Source organism: Acomys russatus, chromosome 31 (genome assembly GCF_903995435.1).
Source record: "Acomys russatus chromosome 31, mAcoRus1.1, whole genome shotgun sequence".
Classification (NCBI taxonomy): domain Eukaryota; kingdom Metazoa; phylum Chordata; class Mammalia; order Rodentia; family Muridae; genus Acomys; species Acomys russatus.
Genome location: NC_067167.1, coordinates 13,433,488 through 13,454,142, shown reverse-complemented (window position 1 = coordinate 13,454,142; position 20,655 = coordinate 13,433,488). Strand labels below are relative to the sequence as shown.

The following is a 20,655-nucleotide window of genomic DNA, read 5'->3' as shown; positions in this document are numbered from 1 at the left end:
CTCTTGGTGTTTTGTTTTGCTTTGTTTTGTTTTACCAAATGGCTTCCAGCAGGTGGTGCTGTTTTAGGATGCCTGGCAACCTTAGGAGGTAGGTAGGGTTGGTTGGCAGAAATGGGCTACTTGGAAGCAAGGCTATTACCCATCTCCACATCTGCTTCAAACTCCTCCTCCCTCCCTCCCTCTCCTCCTTCTCTTCCTGTCTCTGTCTCTCTCTGTCTATCTCTGTCTCTGTCTGTCTGTCTCTCTCTCTCTCTTTCTCTCCGTCTGTCTGTCTCTTGGTATGAAAAGCATGGTTCAAGCAGCCTTGTGCCCTTGTCTCACAAGGAGCTTAGACTAATCTTCTCCACTACCAAGGGCTGCACTCTCTCAGACTGAGTCAGAATCAACCCTCTCTTCCTTAAATTATTTCTATTCGTCACAGGAATAGTCTTTTTTAAAAGATTAGCTACTATAATCCTTTTGACTAACTTCAAGTCTGCGGTGGAGACCTTATCTGCATCTGCACCCCCTCCCCTACTGTGACATAAAATGCTCCATGGAGTCACACCCCGTCACCTTTGTCACTGGCCAGCAGTACATCACAACTCACATATGCTCAAAAGGAGAACTAAGGCCCAGAAAGGAGGACTCGAGGGGCCTTCTGTAGAATTCTGCTGCCTGCCATGAGTACCAAGAAGAGCTAGGGCCTCCGAAGTTGAGCTAGGGAAGCAGAGAGGCGCTGCTCTCTCTAGTAGAGAGGCAGCCACAAGGAGACGCGGCTGGAACAAGCAGTGCCCTAGGCCCTAGCTGGCCTGTCACACAAAAGCAAAAGTCCGTGAAAAAGCAAACACCAGGGTGAACATGGTAAGCACCTTCCTTCATGGCTGGGGATAAAGAACGGAGCAGGGGTGGGAGGGGGCACAGCATTCCCTCAAAAGAGGGCTGCCATGACAGAGGTGGACAGAGGAAACCACCTAGCTCTGTGCTTGTTCTTTTCTTCCAGGGACAGGGAGGGGACATCTCCCCAGCCAGCAGTGGGGACTGCAAATCCAAAGAGCTGTGATCCCCCCTCACCACCACCAAATCTCCTTTCTTAAACATTACTGTCATATTTTCTCCCTCAGTTTCATATTTAGCTGTAACGATCACACATATCACCGGTAATGGAGGGGACAGTTCAAGTGATATAAACAATCTCGGCAGAGAAAATCAAATCAGAGAGAAAAAACTATTCATCAAACCAAAGTAGACAGGGCAATTAGAGAGAAGATACATGGTGCGGTGAATTGGATTCTCAAAGAAAACTCCAGCTAATGAAGCAGTTATATTTTCACCTGCACTAGCTCTGGGTAAAAGCAAGAGAAAAGAAAACCCGAGCTAATAAACATCAGCTTGAAAGAAAAAGACGTTTTACAATGTAACAGTCTCTAGAACTGTACCCCTCAGCCACTGCCACCTTGCCTCTGCTGGAATTGCTTATAGTGGTTGTCCCGGGCCGTAATGTACATCCAGCTTGTGCTGCCTTCTCAGCCTAACCAGGCAGAAAGAAATCCCAATCCTGCTTACAAGCAAATCAACCTGCTTGCTCTGGGCCACAGCAGGGACGTCAGATTCTGTGGACCAGCCAAACCCACTTCACCTGGGTGTGTGTGTGTGTGTGTGTGTGTGTGTGTGTGTGTGTGTGTGTGTGTGTGTGTGTGTGTGTGTGTGTGTGTGTGTTTTGAAGGCTTAAGAGTCCAGGGTGTGCTTGCTTCATGAATTTGCACTAATGGGTTATACAAAAAAAAAAAGTGAATTTATTTACTAAGTATGTGTGACAGTAAATCAATTATGTACATTATACTCATGATTTTTTTTTTAATTTAGTGGTGCCAATTCAATGTAAAAAGAATTGCAAAGAAACAAATACCTATCCATCTGCAAATTCTTATCCACCTAAATCTTTTCCTCTCCCAGGGCTGGTCTGGAGACTTGTCCTCAGATAGGAAGGAGAAGGTGGCTTAGCACATCAACAGCCCTGAAAGGCAGACTTCTAACTTAGGGCAAGCAGATTTCCATCTGAAGACAGGGAGCAGGTGGTTCTGGATGAGAAAGGGCCCAGCCAAGTTTCTGGTGGATTTTCAAAAGGAAAAGGGTGCATGAGAGAGACAGGACAGGGAGTGATGCTGGGTGGGTTTCCTGGAATTTGTCTTCTGGGGTTTGGCTTTGCAAGGATAGCAAGCAAGTAACTGGGAGGTCACTGTGAAAGAGGGGTCTGGCTTCCCAGTCTCTTACAGACTCGGGCACAGCCACACCCTGTTAAACTTGTTAGTTCTACGTGGTAAGGAATAGTATAACCTGGGGGGATATTTTTTATGACCCTTTTTCATTTTCTTTAGGTATTCATGAAATCTAGACATTTCTATGACTTCCTGAAGGGGGCCTCAGAAGGCTGCTGAGCTGAAAGCCAGGTGGGGTGGCATGCAGCCAGCCTGGCAAAAGGAAAAGTGACTCCAGCAAAAGACAGCCTAGGTGCATGAGAGGTAAGGCAGAGACGCAGAGAGACTCCTTGACTGAGAGCCAAGCCAGCCAACAATGGGTATAAGACTGAGCCAGAAGCCTCTTGGTGTAAGTCCTGGCATGCATGTCTACTGCAGACCACAGGTACAGTCAACGAGTAACTGCTTTATGCTGTTCTTAGGCCACACACACTAGCCATTCATTAGAAGTTTAAACAAAAATACAATTGACCTGTCTCCACTCTCCGGAGGTGTATCTTTGCTCTCTTGAGATAGTCTCCAAGGAGAATCTTGCTTTAGTAGCCAGAGAAAATAGAGGCAACCAGACAGGAAAAGGGATCATCACATCCCCCTTACAGCACTTGTTGCCAGTGTCTTCTTGTTCTTAAGCCACAAGAGACTGGAAGGAAAACAGCTTACAAGGCCAGTGGCGGCATCCACTGACTCCCACTGTGGCCCGACTCCTGCCATGTCTCTCTTCTCTGACCTGTTTTGCCAATGTAACTTCAATCACAGGGACTTTTTTTTTTTTTTTTTTTCTGTTTTTTCACTGAAACGTCATCATCCTTTTCACCTTGACCTTTCCATTTTCTTGCTGCCTGTCTCCCAGAGGCCCTTCTATTGGGATGAATCAGCTGCTCTCTCACCGCATCCCGGCCTCTCACATAATGGGACACAGGGGTAAGTTTACTTCCTGTTGCTCAGATAAACAATTAGTCTTTACATTTTTATTTTTATTTTATTTTAAATTACATGTATAGATGTATGTCTGTGTTTGGGTTTAATTAAGGGCCATGTCCTCAGAAGCCAGAGGAGGGTACCAGATCCCCTGGAGGTGGAGTTACGTGAGTATGGTTTCCCCTGTAATATGGTGCTGGGAATGGAACTTGGGTCCTCTGCAAAGGCAATGTTCTCTTATCTGCTCTCCAGCTGCCAAATCCACTACTTTTAAGTAAACAGATTTCAGTTGAAATTACAAGTCCCAACACACACACACACACACACACACATCTACATGTCTCCACTATGCTTTCATACTTTTAAACTGTTGAAACACAACTTTTTCTTTCTTTGCCAAGCACCTAGTAGCAAATATCTTGCCTACTGTGTGACTTGTAATGTGTTGTAAAGACACTAGAAAAATGTGATGTGACACCACAGGGAGAACAAAGAAATAATAAAGACTAAGTAAACTATTTCATGATTGGCAAAGAAAAGATAAAAGTATATTTTACTACTGGCATTTGACAACATGGTAACTTTCTTCTGAGTACCTAAAATCCTGAATACTGGTTTTTAACTAATGTTTTGCTAAATGGACATGCTGTCAGACCACCTTATAAAGATGTGTGTTTATACCCATAGATTAGTGCTGTTCTCCGCCTTGGTTAAGAAGCTTCCTCTGGTGGTGGGTGGTAGGAAATTCAGACCCATAAGAGGTCACAGTGATGAGACTAGCCCTAAGCAGGATGTCTATATCACCAGCTCCAAGGCTCAGGGAATAGCTCAGGAGAAGAGGAAGGAAGTGTGAGAGGCAGGAGACAGGGTGGGGTGCAGCAACACACCGTCCTCTGGATACAACAGCAGTTGCACTGCAGTACACTTATACCTGTGGTCGTTACCTCCACAAGACTGGGTCTATCAACAGTCCATCACAGATGGGAGTTGTGAGGAACGCCCATGTAGCCCCACCTCCTCACCCTAAGGAACAGTCAACAGCTGCTAGGGGTTGAGGGGAGAGTCATATGTCTTAGTGATCTAGCCACTGCCAAGTTGTCCTTACTCAAAAATAACTACCATCCAAGCTCAAGTATGCAACCCTAATTAAGCATAGTGGCTTACGGGGAAGAAAGGGGGTGGGGTGGGGAGAAAGGGTTTGGCAAGAGTAGAGGAGACATGAGAGAAGATAATGAAGTAATTATGATTAAAGTACTTTATGTATAAAATCATTAAAGAATTTAAAAAAATACTGGATTGTTTCTGGATGATCCCAAACATATAGCTACGCCCCCTCTGACAAATTCTTCACTTCCTTTCTGTCCAACAAACAGAATCTTGGTTTGGAACTTAAAAGATATTTTTAGTTGTCTTTGGTTTCATTGTCATCTTGGGGCCCAAGTGTCCCTCAGCAAGCTGTGTCCAGCAGCTGCTGTAATAACTAGGTCTTGACTTCAAGGCTTTATTTCATATGGCTAGGAACTAATTAGAAGGAACGCCTTTGCCTGACTCTCTGATGATCCCTAACAGGTGGGAGAGCTCACGCCACCCTCCCCACTCTGATTTTATTTCTCTAGTGGTTCCTTTCTCTGCAGAAATCCACCCTACATCGCTGAGCACTCAATGGCTTTTGGTTTTGTTTTTCCTTCCATTTTGAAAGAGGAACTTTTTTTTTTACCTTACTTAAAGGGAAAAATTTCCTCTCTCCAGTCAGTTTTCTCCAGCAGGAGGTAGATGGTTTGAAATGACAACAGAATTGGAAGTAATTAGTTACCCAGTGCGCTTGACTTGCCTGGCAGGTGCTCTAGATGGTGCTAATTCATGAAATGCTTTATATAGAAAGAGCTTTCTGCATTCAGCTTTCTAAAAGAAAAGAGACTCTGTCATGGGTTGTTCTTATCGTTTCTCCCAGGACTCTCCAACACACCTATCTAATGCCTTCTTACTGAAAAACTCAAACTTTGGAACTACCATGGTAGGCTAAAACACTGTTTCTTGATCGTTTACCTTTCTTCCATTGATTTTAATAAGCATGCAATTATTACATGGTTTCTTCCACTCTGTCTCAGCCCAACAACAAGCCACCACCTCAACTATCTACTCAACATTGCTCCTTTGATATCCACGTTTAGTTTTAAATGTCCAAACTGAGCTTCCTCCATCTCAGCTATGGTCAACTCCATCCTCTCAGTGGTTTTAAAAGGTCCAGTGTCCATGAATCATATCTTTTATCCTTTTCATTTTATCATATACTGCATCCAACCACCAAAAACCATGTTATCTCAACCTTCACAATAGATCCAAACGTCTACCATTTAAACCTCACCACTACCTCTACTGAAGAAAATCAAACTCTGATAACTGAGCGTAGGGGTGGGGATGGAAAACAAATGGGCGGCCACTAAGGGTACCTCAACGACTGAAATACCTAAGGAGATGGGCTCTCTGGTGAGGAAGGTGCTCCATAAGAGAATGAGGGTCATATGATGCATGGGGGTCAAAAGCGTGGAGCTCCCTTGAAAACAGATTTGGAGGAAGCCCCCATCTGAAGTGGACTCTTGAGATTAGGGGCACAATTATTGTCCCTCAAGGAAGAGTTCTTAACTTATCGAACAAATGAAGATTATGTCAAATATTTTGAACAGAAATCAAAGTGTATGTAGATATGGTCTTTCACACCCTCCTGGAAATCATAGTTACCTAATTATAGACAATATTTAGAGGGGTACAGGCTAACCCCAAGGGTTACTCCCATAGTCTCAAGACTGAGTCATTCCCACTGCAGAATCCCCCTTTAATTCCAGTTCTCTTCTTTAGTCTTATTTCTTCTTCTTCTTCTTCTTCTTCTTCTTCTTCTTCTTCTTCTTCTTCTTCTTCTTCTTCCTCCTCCTCCTCCTCCTCCTCCTCCTCCTCCTCCTCCTCCTCCTCTGCTTCCTCTTCCACTATTTATGCTTCCCCTCCTCTTCCTCCTTCATCAACATCTCCTCCTTTTTCTTACATGCTGTACGTGTGTCTGTGTGCAAGCGCGTGCGTGTGTGTGCGTGCGTGTGTGTGTGTGTGTGTGTAATACACATAATGTGACCACATGTAGACCAGAGGTGATGTCATATGTCTTCAACTACCACTTTCCATCTTATTTCTTCACTCATTCACCAGTGGATGAGGTTGGTTGGTCAAGCTCCAGGGATCCGCCTGTCCCTACTTCCCACCTTGGTACTGGAATTACCAATGTTAGAGACTATGTCTGGCTTTTAGGTGTGTGCTGCAGCGCTGTATTTGGACCCCCACGCTCAGGAGGCAGGAGCTTTACTGAATGAGTCATTGACATGGCCGCACTCTTTCTTTTTTAATATTTTCTTTCACTTGACTCCAGAAACCAGTGACCACCTGGTCAAGGATGGTGGCTCCTTCTTAGTCCCCTTTGTTGATGCTGCCTTTTGTTCCATTCTCCACATTGGTCAGGTTTGGTCCTCCTTACCTACACACACTCAATATCATCTATATCAGTGGTTCTCAACCTGAGGTTTAGGACCTCTTTGGGGTTGAATGGCTCTTTCACAGGAACTGCATACCAGATACTTACATTATGATTCATAACAGTAACAAGATTACAGATATGAAGTGGCAGCAAAAATAATTTTATGGTTGGAGCTCACTACAACATGAGGAACTGTATTAAAAGATTACAGCACTAAAAAGGTTGAGAACCACTGATCTATATAATTATGGCCATATTTATATCTTTCCCTTGGGACCTTCAGCTGCCTACTCAGAACATCCTTTTAAATATCTAATAGATAAACTAGAGTTAAAATTAACTACTGATATTCAAGTTGTTGATCAGATCTACTCCTTCCCCCAGATATATATATATATATATATATATATATATATATATATATATATACATAATCTCAGAAGAGGGAAAAATCCATTCTTACAGATGTTCCAGACATCTTAGAGGTATTCTTAATCCTTTTTCTCCATGAAATCTTGCTATATTTACAATTATGTATTTACCAATATGTACAAAATGCCTCCTTTACCTCCTCTGCTTTATCTTTGATCTCAGTTCCTGTCTCCTTTCACCCTATTCAAGGCTGAACTGACCTCCTACTGGACTTCATGGTCCATTCTCGGTACAATGGCCAGAAGAATACTCATGGGACAGAAATTAGACCACGTGAGTCCTCATTCTGAGTTAAAAAAAAATGGTCTTTAAAAGAAATGGACAACCGGGATCTAAGCCCACCTTCTTACCTGCAGACGTCCACATTTCAAGAGACACATCTGCACTTGGCTCATCGTCTCAAGCTAGGAAAGGCAGGTCTTTCTTGAGCCCATCCCCCACCTTTGCACGGTGGCCACTTTCCCCAGTCTGCTACTTTCGTTGCTGCATATGTCCGCGACACTCATTGGCAGCGGCACTTCGCCGATGCCAGCTTCTCCCCATTCCCACCTCAAGCCCACTTCCTGCGCCAATCCTTCTAGTGAAATGTGTTTTTTGTCCACAAGATTCCCTCATTTTGCCACCAGAGCTTTTCCTCCTTTCAGTCCCATTTGATGATTTCTAAGTTGAAGCTTTAATCACAGTTCAGGATGCTTTTAAACGGCTGTCTCTCAAACTAAATCTGTTGGTTCACCTAAAGTTTTGCAATCAGCTTTTAAAGGCATATTAGCACTTGTTCTATTAAATGCTACTCACGTCAAGATTAATGTTTTGCACAATCATTTATAAAATGAACTGTTCATGTAGCGTTAATTAAATTATATTTCAAAGTCAAAAATGCTACAGAATTCTCTTCTGTATTAAAACTTTGTAGGTTTCAAGTAATAATATTTAAAAGAAAGAAAATATTGATAAAATATTGGTTTCTGTAGTTTACAAAATATATTCATCCAAATAAATCCATATATTAACACAGATACCCAGGAATGAAATCTTTTCTTTTCAGAAGAGCAAATTAGAAAACAGAAAAGCCATTTGATGGAAAATTGTGAGCAAAGCCAGGTTGGAACTGACTCAAAGGCATCCTCCTTCAATGCACATTACATGCGGAGGGGGTGTCTTCAGAGAAAGAATCATAAGTCCAAAGTGTTACATATTAACTCTATCTGAAAGACAATAAACTACTGCTTTCTCAAGAAGACAAAAAAAAATCTATCTTAATTTTTTTTAAAGTTTTATTCTTTAAAGCAAATCAGCATTGTCCCTATGCATTATTACAGAGTTCCTGTTTAACTACAGAGGTTGAGTTGTGGAGGTGGGCCTTGCATTACAAAGTCACAGCAACACTGGAGCCCATCCCAGCAGCTGAAGGGTAGGTTCTGGCTCAGCTGAAGGTCAGATGGGAAGGCAGCCTGATGCTAACAATGGCTCTGCATACACTTTGGATGATGTAGTACATGTGCGTTCTTATCCTCACTGTTTGGACCAGGCCTTATACTCTACACCTACAACTAAAGTTTTCAATGAAATAAAAACGGGCAAAACCTCTAGCTACCGCAGAAGATAGCTGAAAAACATCAAATCCTTTAACACGTTTTGAGCTTGAAAGAAAATAATGCAAACATTGAGATGTAACAAGAATAAATTAATAAAAAAAATTATAATTAAAAAAAAAGAAAGAAAATAATGCTTGTAAAGGTTTTATTAAGGAAAGTATAAAAATACTTCCACTCTTCTCATTGGGGGCTTTAAAACGTAGGATTGAGCATTAAAGTAAGTGCTGATTGAATAATAAATTATACACCCAGAATCCTTTCCAGAGTCCTCATGCCATTTCTTTTTAGATAGCATAGTCCATTTCCCCATTCTATAAAACTGCATCTGTTATATAGAAAACAGTATATGCTCACCGAATGTATCTGGGGCTTGAGAAGATGACAGAAAGGTATGAGAAGATCATGATTCCTGCTACTACCATTGACAGCTACTAGTATTTATTGAGCAATAGCCTACACCTGATAGGATATTGTGCTAATCACTGCTTTGGGAGCATGGTCACACTATACGCTAAAGACATCTAATTAGGTCCTTGGTCATTTAATTCTGTAGAGAGGAAAAGTCGTAGCACCAAAAATCCAAGCCTGTCTCATATCTACTCTGGTATACATTCTATAAAAAAGAAAGAAGACAGCAACTAAACAAACAGGTTATGGACATTATTTTATATAGAGATATGACCACTGAGGAAAGAATAGAGAAGATTCCATAGAAGTAACCAGAGAAAGCCAGGTATTTTTGTTACACACCTATAATCCCAGCATTTAGGAAGCTAAGGTAGGACCGTAAGGCTAACCTGGACCATACACAGCAAGCCCTTTCCTCATTCACCAGACTGAATGCTAGCAACATAGAAGAGTGGTTGGGAACATGGGCGTTAGCACCAGGTTTGAGCCCTAGCACTGTTTGGATAGGTGGCTGTTATTTGTCTTCTTTGTGTCTGAATTCCCTTCACTGTAGATACTAGTACTAAATCCGTGCACCCATCAAAAGGTCAGGATGAGCTAATGGAAGTAAAACAACTAAAACACTGTCTGACCAAACACTAAGTATGTGCATTATTATTATTATTATTATTATTATTATTATTATTATTATTATTATTATTATTATTATTATTGGAACAGTTTTATCTTTGCTTCTTTCTTTCCTTTCCCATCATCATCATCTCTCTCTCTTTCTTCCTTCCTCCCTTTTCCTCTTTCCATGATTCTTATCATATTGTGACAACTTCTACTCAAGATAGCAAAACCTGAAAATTATGTGAATCTAATGTGCACCCAAGCCAAAAGCGAAATGATGGTCAGTCACATAAACAATAAAAGACAGAGAATGCAGGTGGAAGGAACCAGAGCGTCAAAGTCCCTGAGCCAGATGCCCAGCAAAGAAGGCCCGGGTGAACCTACTAAAGGTCACATTCAAGAGTGAGCTGGGAACCAGGTAACAGTTGGCTTCACTGGCCATGATAAAGATCCGAATCCTCTGGCCCACTCTCAACACAGCAAGAGCATGCTTTGGTTCACATTTTATAAATACTGTTCTGGCTATCATGAGAGGCTGGGTTATAACTTCTGTAGAGTGCTTACTGTGCAATAGACGGATGAGGGAAAACCGTTTGGGTCCCAGTCCACACTGTGATGCCCCTCGGCCTTACCAGTTAGCTTATTCTCCTCCAAAGGACAGAGACATGGCAAATCTGATCGGGCAGAAGCAGAAAGCATCCCCTAGTGGCAGTACTTCTCCTTTCCACCCCTCCTTTCCACCATTACTACCTTAGCAACAGCATCCAACTCAGTCTTACCAGAGATCTTTGATAAGGGTTTTCCAGTCTCAGAGCAGCTACAACAACAGGCCCATGTGTTGATCATCTGATAAAACTGTGGTAGAGCAGTGGATGGCAGTGGAAGGAAAAAAAGCACGTCTATGCGTTTGGCTATTTTACAGCCATAATAATATTACATTGTTATATTAATGTCAGCACTGGAAAGACCACAAATATATTCAAAACAATATTATATACGTGCCATGGTAAAAAAAATGCTACTATTTAAAAATATAGTGCCTAAACTATTGCTCATCTAATGTGAACCAGAAATAAAATTTGTATGAAGATGTCTCTTAACCACCACAGCTCATAAAGGCTTTATTAAAGCTCAAAAGTCTTAGCTTCAATAAAGTGAATTATTTTACCTGTGGGTTCAGCTTCCTCGTTTTTGACTTCTGTGGTTTCCACAGAAGAGGAGGGTGGGCTCGCTGGAGGGCTAGAAGTAAAGCTGGTACACCCTGTAGATGTGCTGATTTCAAAGTATTCTTGGTTATGATTCATTCGCTGGAAATCCAGAGAAGACACAATAGATGTTCGTTGTTTTGGCTAAAACACACAAACATGACAGGAGTATTAACACAATCCTACTTGCCTTTAATCCTACCTCACTATCTGAGCAACTTGAGGAGGAAAAGGCTTATTTCATTCACCCGTCCATGTAACAGTTTGTCACAGAAACCAGTAAGGACAAGAACTCACACAGGGTAGAAACCTGGAGGCAGGAGCTATACAGAGGTCATGGAGGGGGTGATGCTTACTGGCTTGCTCATCATGGCTTGCTCAGCCTGCTTGCTTATAGAACCCAGGACCACCGGCCCAGAGGTGACCCCATCCACCATGGGCTGGACTGTCCCACATCAATTACTAATTTAAAAAATGCCCTACAGGCTTGCTTACAGCCCAGTCTTATTGAGGAATTTTCTCAACTGAGGCTCCCTCCTATCTGAGGACTCTAGTTTATGTCAAGTTGACATAAAACCAGCAAACACAGTGAGACAAAGAGACACTAATCAATCAGTTGATGATCATGAGAAGTAGTATAATTAAAAATCTTATGGCACAGTTGATATAACACTTCAGGCTATTTGATTTTTTCACAGAAGATAACAAAAACCAAATATGCAGCATTCCTCTTAATAATCAACTTTGAAAGTTGCAACTATCAGTCGTCTTTCATTCAACTAACATTTATTAAACATCTGCCATTTGTTAAACCCAAAGGATACAGAATCTAATAACAAAAGGTCCTTTCAACATTAAAGTATAATTAAAGCAGTTCTATTTTTTTTTTATTCTTTATATAGTCCAAAGAACTGGTGGCATTAGATATTATCCCCAAGTACCATATGCGAGAATTAAATAATGAGAATTAAGTAAAGTTATATAGAACATTTTCTAGGATCTAAGAGTCTAGTTGGTATTTGTAGTGAACTTTGATTTTCTTTTTTAAGGATTTTAATTAATCCCCAAATAGCAAGAAAAGTCAATTTGAACAAAAAAGTTAAAATCATAGAGCAATTTCAGATATAATCTATATACTCTGTCAGTCACGAATTACTCCCTACTGGAGCCTTCTGCATTTTTTTCTACAACAGTATTAATCATTTTCCCATTCTTCTTGCCTACTAAAGCTTAGAACATTGTACTCAAGAAAACTTCAATCATTTGGCCCTCAGATCTATGGACATTTTCCAAAAACCAATCCATGCTTTACTCTTTAATACTCTTATTTATATAAGTGAAATACATGGAGGAGCAAAAGTTAACTTTCATGCAATAAAGTTTATCATACATTCACTTTCTTCATGGTACAACGACCTTTTGCCTACTAGTGTTTTCCTTGCTCGAAGATGTTTGGTAAATCAGTCACAACCTTCAGAGATGCCTTAGCTGTAGAAATTCAAATAGTGCTGTCCTTCCTCTGAGTGCCACCAGGTCTCCTCCTCCATGGGACATGGTCAAATGTGAGGCACCAGAGTATGTGAGAAAGTCATATCCCACTCTCCACTCAACTGTGGAGAATATTCTGACTGTTGGCTAGATCTGGGTAGGGGCTTAAAGTTTACCGCCTGTATTGTCCTTGGCTAGTGCCTTAGTTTGAGCGGGACCCCTGGGCCCAAATCTGCCAGGTTGCCAAGAAGAGACTTGATACCCTATGAGCATATACAGGGGGAGGTAATCCCCCTCAGTCACAGTCATAAGGGAGGGGAATAAGGGGAAAATGGGAGAGAGGGAAGAATGGGAGGATACAAGGGATGGGATAAACATTGAGATGTAACAAGAATAAATTAATTTAAAAAATTAAAAAAAAAAAAAGAAATTCAAATAGTGTGTCTCCACTACATCATCACACCTTATTTTTTAAAAGTGGATATCAAAAATGTGTAGAGGGCGTGAGATGATCACAGTATGCTTTATTCCTTCAGCGTCTTATAATGTTAAAAAGTTCGAGAGGCACACTGGTGCTATAGAGGAGCGTGCGTGTCATTTATTATCACAACACACTCAGCAACAGAGTTCAGATTAGTGTCCACACAAGGTTCAGCTGCTTGGAAAGCATGAAAAATGAGGATTTGACGTCAGGCTTGGTTTCTCATGAAATGTCTGCCCTTGGGGCTACTGAATCTCCATTTCGCATTCAATGTCCTTTCCACCACACTCCATAACAGCCATTAAAGAGGCGCAAGCTATTACAGGGGCACCAATAGAAGCGAACACGTCCATCAGTCAAGATTTCATTTTGTTTTGTATTGTGTTCTGTTTGCCTTCATATACAGGCAGGACTGTTTTCCCGCTAATGTTCCTTCCCGTGAGCCTTCTAAAGGTCAAGGCTACTGATGCACATGATCTCCATCTAAATGTTTCTTAAATATATGTTTCTAAACTTCGGCTGCCCACAGTTCTAATTGCATTAAAAACACGCATTGTTATGTAATTATGAAGATAAATGGGCTAATTTCGCTGCATTAATTCATCCTACAAATATTGCTGAATGTACATTTAATTGCAGATACCAGGGAATGTGCTGCCATAGCAACAACGAAGTGACATTATAGCTCTTTGGTGGGAGGGGAAGAAATGATGCATGGTGGGAGAGACAGTGCAGCATACAGTGGAGATGCAGTAAGGGAGCATGAAGGTCAGGGTAGCCACTAGGTGAGTCTCTGCCTTAGGGAGGGTACCAGAAAAGCTTCTCTGGAAGGTGACTCACAGCTGAGCGGAGTCTTGGGAAAGATAATTTAGAAGACACACACACATACTCACATGCATGTATACACAAGCGCACACATACACACATGCGCGCGCACACATGGGCACACACAAAGATGAAGAGAAAGAGATCAAAACTCTACAGGGTTCAGTATGACTATGATGCAAAGTATATATGAAAGTTGCGTTGGGTTCAGGAAATTAAATATTCGAAATTGCAGATACCAATACATGGAGGACTCATTTGGCCACACAAAAGGTTTTGGGACTCATATTGCCACACAAAACAATTTGTTCTTTATTCAAAATATTTTAAGGAACTATACTGACAAGGGAGAGTGATACTTAATTGTGATATTATTCTGGTGAACTTGTTTTTAGCACTTAAAGGATGAATTTGTGGAGTCAAAGGAGAGGAAAAGAGGCTGGATAACTGTAGCCACAACCTCGAAGGGTCCTGCAGTGAGAACAGCAGCGATGGGGTGGAGGACAGCGTGGTTTTGGAAGACCATACTGTAGTTAATAACTCTTTAGAACTTGGCGTCTGATAGGCTGTGACAGTTGATTGTGAGTAAGAAGGCTACAGTGACAGATTTCTCAGTTGGGTGAGTGTCAGCACACAAGTTATTTTGTGGGAAACACAAATGTTTAAACATCTACACCACAAGTACATGAAATATATTCTTGTATGCTAAAGTTACCCATAGCTGACTATTCAATACACATTCATACTAATGCAAAGCTATATGGTATATCTTGCTTTGGAAACATCACTCATTGTCCATTCATTTGCTCATTGTTCGTGGCTGATGTTATGTTACATTTGGAGCATTGAATACTTAATAAAGGCCATACTACTACCAATACTTAAAATATTTGCTGCCTGACCCTGTGGGGGAAAAAAACATCTGGCAACCCACACACAAATAAACCATCTGAGACATGCGCTGCTTTACAATGCATGCAACACAACCATAGCTTCAGTGAGCACTTACTTCCTTGCCTATGTCGTTTGGGTCTAGGGGCTGTGTGAGCAGCTGAAGAGCAGGTAAGGAGCAAGCTTTTGCTATCCGTGGTGCCCAAACAATATATTTACAACTTGAAAGAAGGTCATCAACTCACACTGCGCTTTATGGAAAGTTAAAGCAAGCCTCCTCTATGCTGGGCCATGGAGGTCCTGGGAGATTCTGTCAGGAAAGCCTCTGCTGCCTTAACTGTCACAGGACGCAATGGCTGAGAGAGAACAAATGGTTCACTCAAGATTATACCTGGAAGAAATCTAGAGATGCACAAACAGTGCCTCAAAAAAGCAGAGTACTGAGCCGGGTGATGGTGGCACACGCTTTTTAATCCCGGCACTCAGGAGGCAGAGGCAGGTAGATCGCTGTGAGTTGGAGGCCAGCCTGGTCTACAAAGTGAGTCTAGGACAGCCAAGGCTACACAGAGAAAGCCTGTCTCAAAAACGAAAACAAAAACAAAAACAAAAGCAGAGCGCTGAAGCTGTTGTTTTGAAAAGACTATTTCTATGAAAACTAAAATTACAGCAATAATAAACGATAGAGACTGTCGTGGTAATAAAACTGGCAACTGGGGACACTGACTTAAATTTTGATATAAGTCCATCCTACAAGGAGGAGTTTCTCACGAGGTCAGGGAAATTACAGATAGAACCTGCCAAGTGTCCCTGTATCAACTGAACCATGTCCTCTGTGGTACCCTGTTGGCATGACATTTCCCTCCCTAGTGGTCTGCATGCATCACTCCTGTTTCCCAAACACTTATTTGCTTATAAAACTCATAAAACTACAGCTTCAGGTCCAAACCAAGATGCTGATTTTCATAGAGCCTGTGATATAATATTATTTTTTTTCACTTTTTTAATAGTTGAAAAAAAAATCACAGAATTTTTTATTTTACTGACATGTGAGAACTGTCAAAAAAGCACAAACAGCTTTTTTTGGACTTGGCCATGTCTGTTCATTAGTGTACCGCCCATGGCTGTTTTCTGTTATAACAGTAGAGTGAATGGTTGCCACAGAAACTGTAGGGCTACCAAAGCTACATCATATCTTACAGCATTTTACTTTTTGGTCTTTTGCTGAGAAAGTCTGTGGCCCCTGTAAAGGAGTAATTAACGGATTGCCTCTCAGCAGCTAAAATAGAAGACACTGGACTCAGTGTGTAGCATTTTCATGTTCCCAAAGCAGATGAACAAGAATTACCCCTTATCCCTTCACCCCCCCCTCAAAAAAATTTTTCATGGTCTCTCAGTACATGGTGCTTATACATGTATGTCTTGGTCCCTTAGCCATGAGGTCTCTCATAGCATGAGGGTTGGACCCTTCTTGGCACACAGTGGCTACAGTTATTCAGGTAGGCAGAGGATCGGGCTTTGGCGGAAAGGCAGTGTCTAGGAGTCCCACTCCATAAGTTAAGGATTGGATAGAAAGCAGGATGATAAAGCCAAAGTGTAAGCTCTGTTACCCCACAGATCTCATGGCAAAACAAAGCCAGACATAAAAACATTATTTAGATGGAAAAGCACTAAATCCAAGCACAGGGCACACCAGATTGAGGAACGCAGTGTGAGTCATGTGGTGTACAGCCAACAAGCCAGACACGTCTCAGCCAAGAACTGCTCAAAGGGACCAGTGACATCATGGTGAGGGTGATGTGTGGTTGTTACACTTATTTTGGATTTTTTCACCAGTAAGAACCTATCATAGGAACATTGTGGTGCATATGAAGTAGATTCTGATGCGACTTTATGAAGCGTGGCCATTATGGCAGGACCACAGGGACGTAATCCACCATCACTAAAACAAGAGACGCCTGACTAGGTGACGTGATATTTCCTTCCAAACTTTCCTAGCGCTTCAAAGCTGATGTTTCCTCTATTATTTACAAATCACTGAAACCAATGGGCATTTAAAAAAAAAATCATCTTACTTAAATTTCAGTTGATTTTAAATCATTTGAAATAGCCTAATTTAATTAGAAGGGGTTTAAGACACCCTTCTAACCAAATGTCAAGCACGTCTAGAGGGACATGCTCCTGTCGGTACAGAGACAGAGTGGCGCTAGCAAAAGTCAATGGTTACATTAAACAAATTAGCCAGGCGAAACAGGGTTCAGAGCAAGTTCTCGGGGAAGATTGCTGCACGCCGGAAAATTAATTGTGACACTAATAGAACTACGTGAAGATGACCGACTTCCTAGACACCTACCCACTGGCACACTGTCTCAATACAATGAGTTGTTTCCACAAGCACTTATTTGAAATAAAGTCAGATGGTTAAAAAAAAAAAAGAACAGCCTGAGCATTTATTTTGAGGGTCTTAATCAACCTGGAACATCCTGAGTATATAGTACATGGTAAATAGGATTTAATTACAAATATCTTCTCCAAATGACAGCCTGTTATGCCAGCACCCTGGTTTCAGCATTAATGTGACGTGTTAATTTATCATATAATGCATTTCTGGATGTATAAAGGGTTTATGTAGTTGAGCCCTTGATGAAATAGTTTCTTATTCCTATGCTAACTTGGCATTCCCCTATGCTGCTGTGCCTTGGCCTCTTACTTCTAGAGTCCTTCACAAGTGGCTATGTTGGCATCCGAAGAGCCTTTGTGCAATATATTCCAGAAGCACTGACTAGCCTCCTTTACTCTACTTCTATCAGTTTGTTCAAATGAGCAGTAAGGTATTTGCCAAGCACTGTTCTAAGCTCTGGAGATAAATCAGAAAACAAAACAAAACAAAAAAGAAAAGAAAAGAAAGGAAAGAAAACAATTTTTAGTCATTTTTAACTACTAAATTTGTTCTGACTTTAACTTTAAAATGCCACTTTAAAAAAAAAAAACTCCTACAGCTGATAAACACCTTCAGCAAATTAGCTGGATACACAATTAACTCAAAAAAGTCTGTAGCCTTCCTATACACAAATGACAAGCTTGCAGAGGAAGAAATTAGGAAAACCACACCCTTCACATTAGCCACAAGCAATATAAAATATCTAGGAGTCACTCTAACTAAGCAAGTGAAGGACTTGTTTGAAAAAACATTCAAAACTCTGAAGAAAGAGATTGAAGATGACCTGAGAAGATGGAATGATCTTCCTTGCTCACGGATCGGGAGAATTAACATAGTAAAAATGGCCATCCCACCAAAAGCAATCTACAGATTCAGTGCAATCCCTATCAAAATACCTACACAATTTTTTAAAGACATTGAAATAGGCCACTCTTAAAAATACTATCAGAGGTGTAAAAGAGGAATCCTTACACAATTTTTAGTGGGAAAGTATATGGCCACCATGGAAATCAGTATGGTGGGTCATTCTAAATACATACTAAAAAAACAAAACAAAACAAAACAAAAAACCCACAAACCCTCAAGCCAGCATACACCAGCAACACACATACACCTATGTTTACTGAGATACAGTCAATAGCCAAGTTATAGATTGAGCTCAGGTACTCATCCACAAATGTATATAGGAAGAAAATATAGCACGCATATGCAGTGTTTTCCTTCTGCCTTAAAGAAGAAAATATGTCATCCCCAGTAACATAGATGGTGTGGACATGATCATGCCAGTGAAGAAACTCGAACTCAGAAGGACAAATGCCACAGATCTTCTTTCATATGCAGAACCTGGATGCTGCCATTCTAGAGTAGCTACTTTTGATCACTAAAACATGGCGCCCTTTCTCCCTCCTTCTCCAATTCCCTCCTTAGGAGCGTCATAAAAATCTTTTAGCACCCAGGCAGTCGCTGTCACGGAGCCCATTGCTTCATATGCAAGGTGCTAATGTTCCTCATTGGCCCTGCTCTCTTCTCCCTGGAAGACTTTCCTCAGGGCTCTGAGAATGTCAGGCTCATGTCACAACTCACGCGATGGCCTCCTTCTGTCCCCTTCTGATGGACTGTGGGCCTCTCCCATTGGTTTTGTCTAACTAACAATTTTACTTTTTGAGAATATCCCATGGTAACACTGCCATTTTCACCACTTTTGTAGATTTGTTCTTAGTTTTGCTTCATTTACCAGTTTAATTGCATTTAAGGAGGAGGAAAAGGAAATTACTCAGATCCATTCACCTTAGAACTATCGGTGAACTCCCTCCCTTTCTCCTCTGCCTCTGTCTCCCAGGGACCAAGCACATGCCTCACACATGGCTAGTGCGTGTTCTACCACTGGACTGTATTTCTGCAGCTTCTTCTGTCCTGACATTTCTGAGAACAGCAGAGAAAAGGGATTTTTAGAAGTCTAGTAATATTTTTTACTAAAGGTGCAACAAAATTAATCCAGGTGTATGTCTTTAATCTCAGCACTTAGGATACAGAGGCAGGTAGATCTATAAGTTCAAAGCTGGCCTGGTCTGCAGAGCTAGTTCTAGGACAGCCAGGGAGGGATACACAAAGAAACCACGTCTTTAAAAAAAAACCCATATGAATAAAAACATTATCTGTCTTATTTCTTTTCAACAAAATGACTTTTTTTCTCAGGAGATACAGAGTGGTGTGTGTGTGTGTGTGTGTGTGTGTGTGTGTGTGTGTGTGTGTGTGTGTGTGTGTGTGTTTAAAACTTGTTCTATTGGTGTAGAATTCATAAACTCGGGTAAAGTGACATTCTCCTATTTTGATGATCATGGTCAAACATAAATATTATTTCCACACAGAGGCTGAAATAAATATAAGTAAATGTCATGTATTTATGAGTGGATATTGTTCTAGGCACTTGAGATTTGTCACATTTTAAAGATTATACCATTGGTATTACAAGTAGATATTACCTAGGCATGGTAGAACATCTTTTATTACTCAAACTCCAAAGGCAGAGGCAGGTAGATCTCTGTCAGTTTCAAGACAGCCAGATCTGCATACTTAGCAGTAAGATGTGTCTCCAAAACAAAGATAGAAATAGAAAATGTGGAGAAACCACGTTGCTCATATGTTTTCTTTTTTTGTGTGTGTACTTCAGATGCAGGTATGGTCTTAGAGTCAGTAAGCCTGGCTTACCTGAAACTCCTGCAATGTGTGAGGCCACTCTCCCAGAGTCACAACTGGCTTTGCTGGTGTGGGAGCAAGTGACCAGCCCCTAAAGCATGAGAGTGGGAGAACTGGCTTTGCCCCTTGCCAGCTGGAGCATTGAGTGAGCTAACGTGGGCAGTCTTGGAGAACTCACCTTTGGGGTGTGTGGGGGTGTGTGGGAGAGCTAGTGTGCTGACCAGCCCAGCTGACACCCAGGCCCAGATCCAGGGCTCTGATTTGGCCTATCCCAACATCTATCCCATCAACGAACTGCTGAAGAGCATGACGGGGTTGGTACTACAGATCCAAAGCTGCAGGATCTCCATGACACAGGGCAACAACAAGATATCTGAGAGGGATCCTGGTAAGCACCCAGTATAGATAATGGAGCCGAAGCCAGAGCCCTCGAATCAGACCAATGACTCATTGCAATGTACATCTACAAGCAAAGAAGTGTGGACAAAGGCATACACTGTGGGACACGCTGTAACACGCTACAGCTTCCACGGTGAATCTGGGGGTGGTGGGGCATGGATAGAGGGCAGGTATAAAGGTATGAGGATATGAGTGGGACTGGGATGTACGATGTGAAATTCACAATCAATAAAAATTTAAGTTAAAAAAGAAAAGCAAAACCCTCATAGAAGTGCCTAGCATCTTTGGTTTTAGATGATGCCAGATGTAGTCAAGGTGACAACCAAGATGAGCCGTCACGTGTGTGTGTGTGTGTTGTGTGTGTGTGTGTGTGTGCACGTGCACACACATGCATGCTGCACTGCAATATATAAATGAGTGTGTGTAAAAATATAGATGCATGTACGCCATGGTGTACATGTGGAGACGAAGAAGCCTCTACCTTCTCCTTCTGCCTAGTTTCATGCATGG

At 41.5% G+C, this 20,655-nt stretch overlaps 1 protein-coding gene across 5 annotated transcripts in view; it reads right to left on the bottom strand.

The window, feature by feature from the left end:
- Anks1b (ankyrin repeat and sterile alpha motif domain containing 1B) overlaps positions 1–20,655 on the bottom strand; it is a 1,021,560-nt gene that overhangs the window by 612,966 nt on the left and 387,939 nt on the right. For all 5 annotated transcript variants that reach the window (XM_051139823.1, XM_051139820.1, XM_051139819.1 and 2 more), the window contains exon 12: positions 10,891–11,071. In XM_051139823.1, the coding sequence (XP_050995780.1) occupies positions 10,891–11,071 (181 nt within the window). The remainder of the gene's footprint in view (positions 1–10,890; positions 11,072–20,655) is intronic.